At 37.9% G+C, this 15,245-nt stretch overlaps 1 protein-coding gene across 2 annotated transcripts in view; it reads right to left on the bottom strand.

The window, feature by feature from the left end:
- The window catches only part of MOB1B (MOB kinase activator 1B), a 50,467-nt gene that overhangs the window by 13,346 nt on the left and 21,876 nt on the right, over window positions 1-15,245 (bottom strand). For both annotated transcript variants that reach the window (XM_047798956.1, XM_047798957.1), the window contains exons 2-3: window positions 12,160-12,326; window positions 5,643-5,736 (exon numbers count right to left, since the gene is read on the bottom strand). In XM_047798956.1, the coding sequence (XP_047654912.1) occupies window positions 5,643-5,736; window positions 12,160-12,326 (261 nt within the window). The remainder of the gene's footprint in view (window positions 1-5,642; window positions 5,737-12,159; window positions 12,327-15,245) is intronic.

Genomic DNA, 15,245 nt, shown 5'->3' with positions numbered 1-15,245 from the left:
ACCTTTTTATTCCACCTTTGACAGTCCACTCTTTTTGAAATTTATTTCCATCATGATGGTATGAAGTTATAAACTACAAATTCCACAATATTCATTTCTTGGTTAATGATAAAAATAAATAGTAACGTAGAAAGAACTCAAAAAAAATCTACCAAATTACCAACAGGTGGAGTCTAAACAGCAATTACCCAATAACCAATGGGTCACTGAAGAAATCAAAGAAGAAATCAAAAAATACCTGGAGACTAATGAAAATGAAGATATAATATCCAAAATAAATGGGGTGCAGCAAAAGCAGTTCTAAGAGGAGATTTTATAGCAATACAAGCCTTCCTCAGGAAATAAGAAAAACCTCAAATAATCTAAGCTCACACCCAAAGTACTAGAAAAATGAAACAAAATAGAGGAACAGAACATGATATAATTAAATAGAAACCAAAAAAAAAAAAAAATAGAGTTCCCATTGTGGTGCAATGGGTGAAGAATCTAACCACAGCAGCTGAGGTCACTGAAGAGGCATGGATTCAATCCCTGGCTCAAAGCAGTGGGATAAAGGATCCGGCATTACCACAGCTGTGGCTTAAATTCAATACCTGGCCCAGGGGACTTCCATATGCCACAGGTGTGGCCATAAAAATTAAACAAACAAACGGGGAGTTCCCGTCATGACTCAGTGGTAACGAACCCGACTAGTATCCACGAGGACATGGGTTTGATCCCTGGCCTTACTCAGTGGGTTGGGGATCCAGCTATGAGCTGTGGTGTAGGTCGCAGATGTGGCTTGGATCCTGCACTGCTGTGGCCTTAGTGTGAGTGGGCAGCTGCAGCTCTGATTTGACCCCTAGCCTGGGAACTTCCATTGGCCGAGGGTACAGCCCTAAAAAGACTAAATATATAAATATTAAATAAATAAATAAATACTAAAAAAAACAACCACTATGGAAAACAGTATGGAGGTTCCTCAGAAAACTAAATCTAGAACTATCATATGATTCAGCCATCCCACTCCTGGGTATATATCCAGACAAAACTTTCATTCAAAAAGATACATGTACCCCTATGCTCACTGCAGTGCTATTCACAATAGCTAACACATGGAAACAACCTAAACGTCCACAGACAGATGAATGGATTAAGAAGATGTGGTACACGTATGCAAAGGAATACTACTCAGCCATTAAAAAAGAACAAAATAATGCCATTTACAACATGCATGCAACTAGAAATGCTCATACTAAATGAAGTAAGCCAGAAAGAGACAAATACCATATGATATCACTTACATGCGGAATCTAAAATTTGGCGCAATGAACCCACCTACAAAACAGAAAGAGACGCACAGACATAGATAACAGACTTGTGGTTGCCAAGGGGATGGACTTGGAGTTTGGGGCTAGGAGATGCAAACTGTTACATCTAGGGAGTTCCCACTGTGGCTCAGCGGTAACACACCTGACCTGTATCCATGAGGATGCAGGTTTGATCCCTGGCCTTGCTCAGAGGGTTAAGGATCCCGCATTGCCATGAGCTGTGGTGTAGGTCACAGACTCAGCTCAGATCCCATGTTGCTGTGGCTGTGGTGTAGGCCAGCAGATGCAGCTCCAATTCAACTCCTAGCCTGGGAACCTCCATATGCCATAGGTGCAGCCCTGAAAAGCAAAACAAACAAACAAAAAAAACAAAAAAAAAACCTGTTACTTTTAGAATGGATAAGCAATGAGGTCCTACTGTATAGCACAGGGAACTATATCCAATCTCTTGGAATAGACCATGATGGAAGATAATAAAAGAAAAGGAATGTAGGTTACTTTTCTGTACAGCAGAAATTGATATGATCTTGTAAATCAACTACACTTCACATTAAAAAATTGAAAAAAAAAGCCAGTAGAAAAGATCAAGGAAACCAAGAGCTGGTTCTTTGAAAAGAATAAACAAAATTAACCCAAATAAATAAAATCAAAGGTGAAAAAGTTACAAACAATATCAGAGAAGGCAGAAACGATCATAAGAGATTACGATGAACAATTACAGCCAATCACATGAACAATCTAGAAGGAACAGATAAATTTCTAGAAACATATGATCTCTCAAGACTGAATCAGGAAGATATAGAAAATATGAACGAATTACTATTAATGAAACTGAATCAGTTAAAAAAAAAAAAAACCTCCCAACAAACAGAAGTTCAGGACCAGATGGCTTTTTTTTCTTTTTAGGGCTACAGCTGCCAGCCTAAGCCACAGCCACATCAACACAGGATCTGAACCTTGATTGTGATCTACACTGCAGCTCACAACAACGCTGAATCCCTGACCCAATGAGCGAGGCCAGGGATTGAACCCACATCCTCATGGATACTAGTCAGATTTGTTTCTGTTGCACCAAAATAGGAACGTCCAGGACCAGATAGCTTTAAAGATAAATTCTACCTTAAAGAATTAATACCTGTCCTTCCCAAACTATTCTGAAAAATTAAAGAGGAATGAAAACTTCCTATCTCATTCTATGAGGCCAGCATCATTCTGACCCAAACCAGACAAATCATTATATAAAAAGAAAATTTGAGGCTAGTATCACCAACATAGATGCAAAAATCCTTAATGAAATATTAGTAAATCAAATCAAACAATACTTTAAAAAGATCATACACCATGATCAAGCAGTATTTAATTTCAGGGATGCAAGGTTGCTAAGTATCTACGAATCAATTAGTATGATACACTAACTGAAAAATAAAAATCATATGATATCTCAACAGATGCAGAAAAACTTTTTGACAAAATTCAACATCCATTAATGATAAAAACTTTTAAACAGTGGATTTAGAGGGAACATATCTCACCATAATAAGGGCCATTTGTGACAAACCTACAGTTAACATCATATTCAATGGTGAAAAGCTGAAAGCATTTCATCTAAGATTAGGAATAAGATGAGGATGCTTATTCTGGCAATTTTTATTCAACATAGTATTGGAAGTTCTAGTCAAAGCAATCAGACAATAAAACTAAATAAAATGAATCCAGATCAGAAAGGGATAAGTGAAAGTGTCACTGTTTGCAGATAACATGATACTAAACATAGAAAATCCTGGAGTTCCCTTTGCGCCTCAGCAGTTAACGAACCCGACTAGGAAACATGAGGATGCGGGTTCGATCCCTGGCCCTGGCCTCGCTCAGTGGGTTAAAGATCTAACGTTGCCATGAGCTGTGGTGTAGGCCACAGATGTGGCTCGGATCCTGCATTGCTGTGGCTGTGGTGTAGGCTGGCAGCTTTAGCTCTGATTCAACCCTGAGAACTTCCATATGCCACAAGTGCAGCCCTAAAAAGCAAAAAAAGAAAAGAAAGAAAGAAAAAAGAAAATCCTAAGGACACTACCAAAAAACTACTAGAGATCATCAATGAATTCGGTAAAGCTGCAAGACAGAAATTTAATACACAGAAATCTGTTGCATTGTAATACACTAATAATGAACTATCCCAAAGAGAAATTTTTAAAAATCCCATTTACAATTGTATCAAAAAGAATAAAATATGTAGGAGTAAATCTAATCAAAAAAGTAAAGACTTGTTCTCTGAAAACTATAAGATATTTATTGAAAAAAACTGAAGAATATACTAACATATGGAAAGATATACCTTGGTTACAGATTGGAAGAATCTTGTCTTTTTTTTCGGCCACACCCACAGCTTGCAGAAGTAACTAGGCCCGAAATTGAACCTGAGCCACAGCAATGACAATACCAAGTCCTTAACTGCCAGGCCACCACAGAATACCAAGAATCATTACTTTTGTTTTTATTTTATTTTTTATTTATTTTTTTTGCTGTATCCACAGCATATGGAAGTTCCTAAGCCAGGGATTCTTAATCTACTGTGCTGGGCTGGGGATTGAATCTGTGCATCTACAGCAACCCAAGCTGCTGCAGTTAGATTCTTAACCCACTGTGTCATAGCAGGAACTTCCTAAGAATCATTACTTTTAAAATGACCATATTACCCAAAGCTATCTACAGATTCAGTACAATCTGTATCAAAATACCAATGGCATTATCTCACAGAGCTAGAAAAAGTAACTCTAAAATGTGTAAGGAAATATAAAAAAATTCCAATTAGTCACAGCAATCTTGAAAAAGAGGAACAAAGCTAGAGATATCATACTCCCTATTTCAAACTATACTACAAAGCTATAGTAGGAGTTCCCTTCGTGGCCCAGCAGTTAACGAACCCAACTAGGATCCATGAGTATTCAAGTTCAATCCCTGGCCTTGCTCAGTGTGTTAAGGATCCAGCGTAGCCATAAGCTGTAGTGTAGGTCACAGATGTGGCTCAGGTCCCTTGTTCCTGTGGCTGTGGTGTAGGTGGTGTAGGATAGCAGTTGCAGCTCCAATGTGACCCCTAGCCTAGGAACCTCCACATGCTGCAGGTGTGGCCCTAAAAAGCAAAAAAATAAAAAATAAAAAAGCTATAGTAATCAAAACAAGCAGAATAGGAGTTCCTGTCGTGGCTCAGTGGTTAACGAATCCTACCAGGAAGCATGAGGTTTTGGGTTTGATCCCTGTCCTCGCTCAGTGGGTTAAGGATCCGGCATTGCCAAGAGCTGTGATGTAGGTCACAGATGCAGCTCAGATCTAGCGTTGCTGTGGCTCTGGCATAGGCTGGCAGTCTCAGCTCTGATTAGACCCCTAGCCTGGAAACCTCTATATGCACAGGTGCAGCCCTAGAAAAGACCAAAAAAAAAAAACCAGGCAGAATAATAAAAATACCATATGATCTCATTTATATGTGAACTCTAAAAAATAAACAATGGGGAGTTCCCTGGCAGCTCAGTAGGTTAAGGATCTGGCAATATCACTGCTGTGGCTTGGGTCACTGCTATAGTGCAGATTCAATCCCTGACCCAGGAATTTCCGCATTCTGCAGGTGTGGCCCAAAAAAACAAAGAAAAAACAAGCAACAACAACAACAAAAAAAACAATGAAAACAAACTTATGGATACAGTGAACAAAAGGCCAGAGGGAAGCAGGGTGGGAATGGAACAAAACAGGTGAAGGGATTCAATGTATAAACCTCCAGCTGTAAAATAAACAAGGCATAGGGATATAACATTCAACATAAGGAGTATGATCAATAACACTGTAATAACTCTGGGTACAGATGGTAACTAGACTTATGATAATCATGTCATAATGTATGGAAGTGTCAATTCATTATGAGACATACCTGAACTTAATATTGTGTATCAACCATATTTCAATTTTGAAAAAACAAAGGAATTTCCTGGTGGCCTAGAGGTTAAGGATGCAGTATTGTTACTGCCATGGTTCAGGTTTGATCCTTGGCCCGGAAACTTGTGCACGCCAAGGGCACAGCCAAAAAAAAAAAAAGAAATAGAGGCATTTCCAATAATCTAGTTTGGAGAGACTAGAAGCATAAGCATACAGAAGAAAGGCAGGATACAGGACAATACAATAGGGAGCACCATAAAGCTCAGGCTAAGGAATCTGATCTTACCATATTAGTCTTTAGTCTATCACTGAAGAAAATGCTAAATACAGAAATTATAAGGTCAGAAATTTTCTTCTTATCTAAGAACTATAAGATAAATCAAAAAAGAGAATTGATCATGAACCATGTCTTACTTTGGGCCAGCTGACATCACTGGACAACTTTCTTCTGTGCAAAAATCTGTGATTGTTCCATAAAGCATGTTGATCTGATTGAAGAAATCCACAGCTGCAAAGCAAATAACAGTTATAAGTAAACAGTTAAATTTTATTTTTTATTTTTATTTGTTTTAGGGCCACAGCCGTGGCATATGGAGGTTCCCAGGCTAGGGGTCCATTCGGAGCTACAATTGTCGTCCTACACCACAGCCACAGCAACACAGGATCCAAGCTGCGCCTGCAACCTAAGCCACAGCTCACAGCAATGCCAGATCCTTAACCACTGATCGAGGCCAGAGACTGAACCCACAACCTCAAGGTTCCTAGTCAGATTTGTTTCTGCTGCACCATGATGGGAACTCCTAAAAATTTTAATTTTAATTTTACTCCAACAGAATATTTTATTCCAGTAGAATGTTAGATCTATCAGTGTTCTTTCCTCTACAAAGAACAGGTGAAAAGTATACAAACAAATAATTTTTGGCTCACTGAATTTAGGAGCTTCTGTTTATTAAGTGACTCTCTTAAGAGAATAAAAAGGCAAATAGAGAGTGGGAGAAATTATTTGCAACACATACAATCAATAAAAATCTTGTATTCTGAATATATAAGGAACTCCTACAGATCACTAAGAAAAAGACAACAGAGTAAAACATGTTAGACGGTTTTAAGCTGGCACTTCACAAAAGAAGTTTCCAGGGTGTTTCCATTGTGGCTCAGCAGTAACAAATCCGACTAGTATCCATGAAGATGAGGGTTCAATCCCTGACCTGGCTCAGTGGGTTAAGGATGTTTGTCACAGACATGGCTCAGATCTGCAATTACTGTGGCATAGGCTATCAGCTACAGTTCCAATTCGACCCCTAGCCTGGGAACTTCCGTATGTCACAGGTGCAGCCCTAAAAAGCCAAAAAAAAAAAAAGTTTCCAGATGGTCAATAAGCCTATGAGAAGATGTTGCCAAACATTTCCCACCATGTTGCAGTGGTTAAGGATCTAGCATTGTCTCTGCAGTGGCTTGGCTCGCTGTAGAGGAACAGCCAAAAAACAAACAAACAAACAAAAAAATATATATATACACACACACACACATATATATATACACTCACACACACATATATATATACACACACATATACATACATATATACACACACATATATACATATATATATACATATGTATATATGTGCTTTTTCGATTTTACCAGCATAAACTTGAAACTTTTTCATAATATTCTCTTACAACTTTTTTTTTTTGGCAGCACCTGAAACATGCAGAAGTTCCTGGGCCAGGGATCGAACCCATGTAACCAGAGCCACGAGGGAACTTCTCTTATGACTTTTAATGCTGTATAAAATCTGTAGTGATAATTACTTTGTCATTCCTGATACTGGCTGTCTTTTCTCTCACTTTCTCTTGATCAGTCTTACCAAGGGTTGTTAATTTTATTAGAGTTTCCAAAGATCTATCATTTTTTATTTTATTTTTTGTTGATTTTCTTTATTACATTTGTTTTCTATTTTATTAACTTCTACTCTTATCATTACTGATACTTTTTTAAATTTTGTACTTAATTTGCTGTTGTTTTTCTCAACTCTGGAAAGTGATGTTGATCATTTTTAATACTTTTTATTCTTCTAATATACATAAGTAAGGCTCTTAATTTCCCTCTAACAGCATTAGCCACATCCCACAAGTTTTCACATATAATATTTTTATTATCTTTTTTTAGTTCAAAATATTTTCCAATTTCCATTGAGATTTACTATTTGCAAACATATACAGACAGATTTCCTCATTTTTTGTTGTTTTCTGGCTGAATTTCACTACTGTCAAAGAACTATATTAAATAATTGCAATCCTTTCAATTTCTGAAAGTGTGTATTTTATAATCTGAGGTGCTTAGATCATATGTCCCTCAAGTGAAGTCTGTTAATCGAGCTGCTTTAATTTTTCAAATTCCTTATTGATTTTTTTTCCTCTACACTTTTTATACATTGTTGAGAGAGGAATAATTAAATCTCCCATCACCATGGATTTTCTATTTCTTATTTTCATTTAGGCAATTGATTTTAATATATTTCTGATGTAATATGTATTATTAAAGACATATTCAGAACTTTATATATTCTCTGTGAACTGAGCCATTTTTCATTTTAAAATCTCCTTCTTAGAGTTCTTATTGTGGCTCATCAGGTTAAGGACCCAATCTTGTCTGTAAGGATGTTGGGTTAAGGATTGGCGTAGGTCACAGATGTGGCTCAGACCTGGCATTGCTGTGGCTGTGGCATAGGCCAGCAGTTGCAGCTCCAATTCGACCCCTAGCCCAGGAACTTTCATATGCCACAGGTGCAACCTTAAAAAGGAAAAAAAATAATAAAAATTACAAACAATAAAATCTCCTTCTTTATTAATGTTTTTCTGCCTTGATGTCTACTCTCTTATATTAACATGACATATCATCTTTCTTTAAATTAGTGTTCACATCTATTTAAAGCATAGATAGTAGACAGTAAACATTTTAGGCTTTGCTGGCCATAGGGATTTTATTGTGCCTATTCACCTCTGCTGCTATAGCATAGAAGCTGCCACAGACAACAGAGCAGCTTAATGTGTCTCTTAGAAATAAGAAGCTCCCGTCATGGCTCAGTGGGTTAATAATCCAGCTTGTCTCTGTGGCATTGCCAGTTCAACCCCAGCTCAGTGAAGTGGGTTGGGGCTCCGGTGTTGCTGCAGCTGTGGTATAGGTCACAGATGCAGCTTGGGTTCGATCCCTGGCCCAGGAACTTCCATATGCTGTGGGTGTGGCCAAAAAATAAAATAAAATGAAATGTCTCTAAAAATTTAGATTTGTTTTGTTTATAATCATCCTGACACAATCATTCCCCCCCCCCCCCTCTTTTTTTTTTTGCTGTTTTAGGGCTACATCTGTGGCATATGGAAGTTTCCAGGTTAGGAGTCTACTCGGAGCTACAGCCACAGTAACGCAGATCCCCGACCCGCTTAGCAAGGCCAGGGGTCGAACCTGCATCCTCATGGATACTAGTCAGATTCGTTTCCACTGTGCCACAACGGGAATTCCACAATCATTGTCTTTTTTATTGAAGCATTTTGTTCAATAAAAGTTATTTAATACAATAACTAATACTTGGACTTCGACTTACTATCTTACTATTTGCTATCTATTTATTCTACCTATTACATGATTCTCTTTATTTTCTTTCTTACGTTCTTCAGGATTATTTTTCTTAGTCTATTTTTCTCCTCTACTAGAAAAATAATTGTACATTCATATACTATAATCTCAGTCCCACCCACCCCAGATCAGGGTTTAGCCAACTATGACCATAGGCCAAATCTGGTGCATCACCTCTTTTTTTTTTGTTTTTGTTTTTGTCTTTTGTCTTTACAGGGCCGCACCTGTGGCATATGGAGATTCCCAGGCTAGGGGATCTAAGTGGAGCTGTGGCTGCCGGCCTACACCACAGCCACAGCAACACCAGATCTGAGCCGCGTCTGCAACCTACACCACAGCTCACGGCAACGCCGAATCCTTAACCCATTGAGCAAGGCCAGGGATCGAACCCGCAACTTTATGGTTCCTAGTCAGATTTGTTAACCACTGTGCCACAACGGGAACTCCCACCTGTTCTTATAAATAGTTTTTTTTGGCTTTTGTTTTGTTTTTATCTCTTTTTGTTTGTTTGTTTTGGTGTTGTTTTTATCTCTTTTTCTTATCTTTTTCTTGTAAATAGTTTTATTGGAATAGAAAGATTTATTTGGGAAAATATTTTCTATGGCAACTTCCGTGCTATAGCAGCAGAGGTGAAAAGACACAATAAAATCCTTATGGCCAGCAAAGCCTAAAATGTTTACTATCTGGCCCTTTATAAAAAAGATTCATGGAGTTCCCATTGTGGCTCAGTGGGTTGAGAACCCGACATAGTGTCTGTGAGGATGCAGGTCTAACCCCTGCCCTTGCTCAGTGGGTGAAGGATCTGGCATCGCCACAAGCTTCAGTGTAGGCCACTGATGCAGCTCAGATCCACCAATGCTGTGGCTGTGGCATTAGGCCCCAGCTGCAGCTGATTTGACCTGTAGCCTGGGAACTTCCCTCTGCTGCAGGTGTGGCCATAAAAAGAAAAAAAAAATAATAATAATATCCTAGAGTATAGCATAAGTATGCTCCACATAACTCGGGCCCAAACAAAGAATACTTGTACCTATTCCCAAACAGTGTATGGGTACAACCTTTAGATGTGTGAGAAACCATGCTAGCCTCTAAGAATAAGTAACAAAACTGACTCAATCCCATATCCTCATCGAGTTTACAGGGTAATAGGGAAAATATCACTTAGGGTTTTGTTTTTACAAAGGGAATTATAAATTGTGGAAGCAAACGGCTTCCCCTCAATGTAGCTTTCTATTAATATAAAGCAAAAAGTCAGTAAGAACTTCGTACAAATTAACTCAAGAAACATACAAGAAGTACTGCAGAATCACTGATGTCTATCCAGCCAGAGTCTCACACCCTATTGCCTATGCTCCCTAGGGAAAATATATCTTTTTAAGTTTCTCAGGCAGAAAGAATATATTTATCCACATATTTAAGAACGAACACCACATATGGTTACTTCCAGCTAAGTTTCTGTTCCTTCTTATTTATGCAATCCTAATACCTTCTTTCATTCCATTAACTACCCATAAGCTGCACTTTATTTTTTTAATTCAGACTTTCTAGAGCAAAGAATTTTAAAAATTGATTTAAAGGAGTCAAAGTTAATTACAGATGAAAGTAGAGCAGTAATAAGCATTACACTAAATTTGATCCTATAAATTTTCCTCTGCCCTCTTACTTCTCCATGAGTCAAGACTTACTAAGCAATGACTCTGCAACTTAGTAAATCTTGCCTTACCCACCACGTGAGTAGAAGATAGCCTATGGCTTTGAACCCCAACTCCTACACTTAATGGTTCAGTTACTTAACATCCCTGCATCTCAGCTTCCTCCCTTTAAAGCTGGGTTTATTGCAGAGCGCTTAAAAAAAAAAAAAAGTATCTACTGTAAAGCAGGCACTTAAAAACTGCTGGGTTTTTTCTACAAAGATAGGGCCTCAAGATTCTGTGCCACATAAATTAATTATAAGTCATCCATCTGGCTCTTTCCAAAACCTAGAACTGTCTATCTTCTTTAAGCTAACACTCTTTCTAGCAGCAGAATGTTCAAAACCAGGCTCTGATGTCTGGCTGTAAGACTAGTTGTTGATTTTGTAAAATTTCTCATCTTCTACCATTTGTCTTCATCTGGCAAGTAAACTGAAGCCAAAAGGCCATTAAGATGCCAATCTTATCAACAAATCCCCTTCACTCTTTTAAGTACCCGAAATGTTTACTTAATCACTGTCAGTGAACAAAAATATCTGTCTAGCCTCAACCTATTCCCTTCCTCAAGTATCACTTGGGAAGATTACTATAAATAAGAAAAAAATTATAATCCAATACTTCAAAGCCAAATGCTAACAGTACCTACATCATGAAGTTGTAAAGATGAAATAAAATAATCCACATGGAAGAAAATCGAAAGCACTAATTTGAAAAGATACATGCAACTCAATGTTCACAGTAGCATATGGAAGAGCCAAGATATAGAAGCAACCTAAGTGTCCATAAACAGATGAAGGATAAAGAAGATATGGTATGTACACACACACACACACACACACACACACACACACTGGAATATTATTCATCCATAACAAAAAATGAAATATTGCCATTTGCAACAACAATGGATAGATGGATGGACCTGGAGGGCATTCTGCTTGGTAAAAGGTAAGTCAGACACAAGAAGACAAATACTGCATAATATCAGTTACACACAGAATCGAAAAAATAAAACAAATGAATGAATATAACAAAACAGAAACAGACTCAAAGATATAGAGAACAAACTGTGGTTTCCAGTTGGGAGAGGGGCAAAATAGGGATGGGGATTAAGAGGTACAAACCATGTATAAAATAAATAAGCTACAAAGAGATATTGTACAGCACAGGAAATATACCCATTATTTTATAATAACTTTAAATGGAGGATAATCTATAAAAAACTGAATCACTGTTATATACATGAATATTGTAAATCAACTAAACTTCAATAAAAAATTAAATAAACAAATACAAATAATCCAGGTAGAAAGAACAGCAGAGTGCTAAACAGTGTTTCATAAATATTAATTGCTGCTATTACCATTTTTTTCCAATGAAGATGGTTATATCTATGCTTTGTATTGTAACAGGAGATAAGAATTTCACTAACTCCATATTCAGAAATAAATTACTATAAAGGTTAAAGTGGATTGAGTTATCACTATATTCTCATATTAGGTTACTAGCTAAATTCTAGAATACATAGCTCCCCAGTACTCACCTACAATGAGGCTACTAACCTAATTTAAAATCGAGAGTCTACTGAGAAACAGAAGGCTACTTACTGTTCACTGCAACCCATTCATTTAGATCTTCCCCCTCAGGAAGCATGACAGCCATCCGCAGGTTTCCGCTGCCAAGCGTAGCCTCTGCATGCTTTAAGAGCTCATACTGGTGAGAACCCTCTGGAATGTTCTTCTTTGGTTTAAACGTTTTAGAGGAGCGACTACCACTATGAATAGAATAGAAAAAAGGCACCTCAGTGTTGAAGGCATGACATTCAACAAAGTCTGCTACCCTATATTACTGGATAGAGTAACAGAAACGTGATCCTAAACGTGCACAAAGAGCCCTGAATTGTACCAGCTACATTAAATCCTGGCAGTATCGTTGCCGTAACTACTGTGTTTGGTTACCCCAAATGCCTTCGAACCTTCTCTACATTCCCTACTGTCATTCCCAACAAGAAAAAGAACTTTTAGCTATAACTAATCCAACTAATCAAACAATAAATTAGCAATTCAGGATTATACGTTGTAATCTATAGAAACAAAAAAGTGCTTCTGTAATAATTTTTAGTCATTGTGTTCCTTCTCACCCCTACTATAAGTCTCTCATCCTAATACAAATAATTTGTTTCCTTTGTGTAAATAGCATAAAGATATAATTCTCATCAATGAAGCACAAAATCCTACAGAAAGAAAGAAAAGCTACATGTTCTTCTATCCAATTATAGGAAGTAGCAGCAATCTTAATCCAAAATTCCAGATAATGCAGCTAAGTAGCTAACAGTAACAGAGTTGTTCAAATTCCTAAATGTGTGTCTATATAGACACATACAAATATATTTTCAAATGGGTCAAATGAAACTAGTCTTAGAAATGGTTTTAAGAATTTTTGAGAGATGGATTCTTCTGTAAACACTGGCAAATTCTTATCAAATTATATTACATTCATCCATTCTCAATACTCCCCTTCTCTTTTTATAAAAAGGAAGATAGGGAAAGAATGAATTAGAAGAATCTGGGTAAGTGGGAATTGCATAAAGTTTAATGTTACTAAATTCATACAACCATAACATTCAGACATTTGAACATATGAATTTGAAAATAAGATTCAAAAGAGAAGAAACAAGAGTCATATACTTTTCAGGTTCTCCAAAGCTTTTCACTTCTCCCAAGCTTACTCCCAAGATCTCTCTTTTTCCCCAAGATAAGGCGGAAGTTCCCAACCCTGGCTGCATTTTATAATCAGTACTAAAAAATTATTGAGCATCCTCAGATAAACTAAGAATCTACTAGTCCACCCAAATATACAATTCAAATGATAGGTATTTTTCACTCTAAGATAATGGCATTCTCATTTAAATGTAAGCCTCTACTCTGGTGATTATTTAGTATAAAATGATGCTTCTCAGCTCTAACACTGGCTCCTCTCCCTGCCAGGTATCTCTACTCAGGAGTCAAGAAATCTCTTCACAAACACTAATCAGATGATGTTACTGCTCTGCTTGAAACCATTCAGTGGCTTTCCAGTGCACTCAGAATAAGCCCCAAAGTCAAATATTAGACAGTCAGGCTCTGGACCCACAGTGGAGTGTGAAAACTCTCCTTCAGTTTAATCAGATGATGTATGAACAGCAAATTCTCTCCCAGCATCTCTAAAATATAAAAACACAGGAAAGATCATTATGCCTACCGAGTTGAGGCTTATTTCATGATCCTTATTTTGTGTCCTCTTTATCAAAGTTTCATGTGCGATGGAGTTCCCGTTGTGGTGCAGCAGAAACAAATCCGACTAATAACCATGAGGTTGTAGATTCGATCCCTGGCCTCCCTCAGTGGGTTAAGGATTTGGCGTTGCCGTGAACTGTGGTGTAAGTCACAGATGTGGCCTGGATCCTGCATTGCTGTGGCTGAGGCATAGGCCGGCAGCTATAGCTCCAATTCACCGCTAGCCTGGGAACCTCCATATGCCATGAGTTCGGCCCTAATTAAAAAAAAAAAAAAAAAAAGTTTCATGTGAGAAATAAACCACCAATGTTTTTATAAAAAGGCATTTTACTAATATATATATATATCTGGGTGACTAATTACAAAAACAGCTCTCCTAACATCCATCAGGTGCATGTTAAGTAGACCCCCTTTAACAAGCCCGCTGCCCAGACCCCTCTGGCAACTGCAGACATGACAGCTGCTCCAGAAAGGGCTGGCAGAGAACAAGCATCTCCGCTGTGTCTGCACTCAGGCCGCTCAGAGCCTCCCCTGCCCCCAGCAAGCCCTCTACTTACGGAACCAGTCTGCCCTGAAGTTTTAGGCTCCTACATGTTTTCTTGATTGATGACCCACACAGAACTGGTCTTCCACAAAGCTAAACAAATCTACTTCAAAGACCTTATACTTGGGTAGAAATCAAAAAACACATCTGAGTTTGATTTTGTGAAGGCCAATTTTGACACATCAGCTATGGTATCTCAGGCAAATTATCCAACTTTCCTGAGCCTGTTTTTCCTTTAACAGTTAAAACCTAATAACAATAACAAAATATCACCACTACCTTTCTCATAGAGCTGAAAAATGAAAAAATAATGAATATGAAAAAAGAGTCTAAAACTGTAAAATTTGGAGTTCCTCTTGTGGCTCAGCGGAAACGAATGTGACTAGCATTCATGAGGACGCAGGTTTAATCCTTGGTCTCGTTCAGTGGGTTAAGGATCCGGCGTTGCCGTGAACTGTGGTGTAGGTCACAGACGCAGCTCAGATCTGGTGTTGCTGTGGCTGAGGCATAGGCGGGCAGCTACAGCTCCAATTAGACACCTAGCCTGGGAACCTCCATATGCTGCGAGTACAGCCCTAAAAAGACCAAAAAAATTAATTAAAAAAATGTAAAATGCTGTGTAAATGTCAGTATCCTTTCTTTTCCTGAACCAGAATGACTCATAATAAAAAAAGAAAAGAAAAGGTAGTGCAATGTCCAAAGCTGGATTCAACCTCTATTCCCCCTCTCACCTCCTACCTAAGACTGATGGGGAAAAATATAGCCTTACTTTGGAAACAAATGATTTTACACACTAAGTTCCAAGTAGAATTTTTTCTAATGTTTCGTTTTGAGTTTTGGTGCTATTCCCATATGAAGGTTCAGATGATCTCAG

Source organism: Phacochoerus africanus, chromosome 10, assembly GCF_016906955.1.
Source record: "Phacochoerus africanus isolate WHEZ1 chromosome 10, ROS_Pafr_v1, whole genome shotgun sequence".
NCBI lineage: Eukaryota > Metazoa > Chordata > Mammalia > Artiodactyla > Suidae > Phacochoerus > Phacochoerus africanus.
The sequence above is the reverse complement of the archived record's forward strand: the minus strand, read 5'-3'. Positions and strand labels throughout refer to the sequence as shown.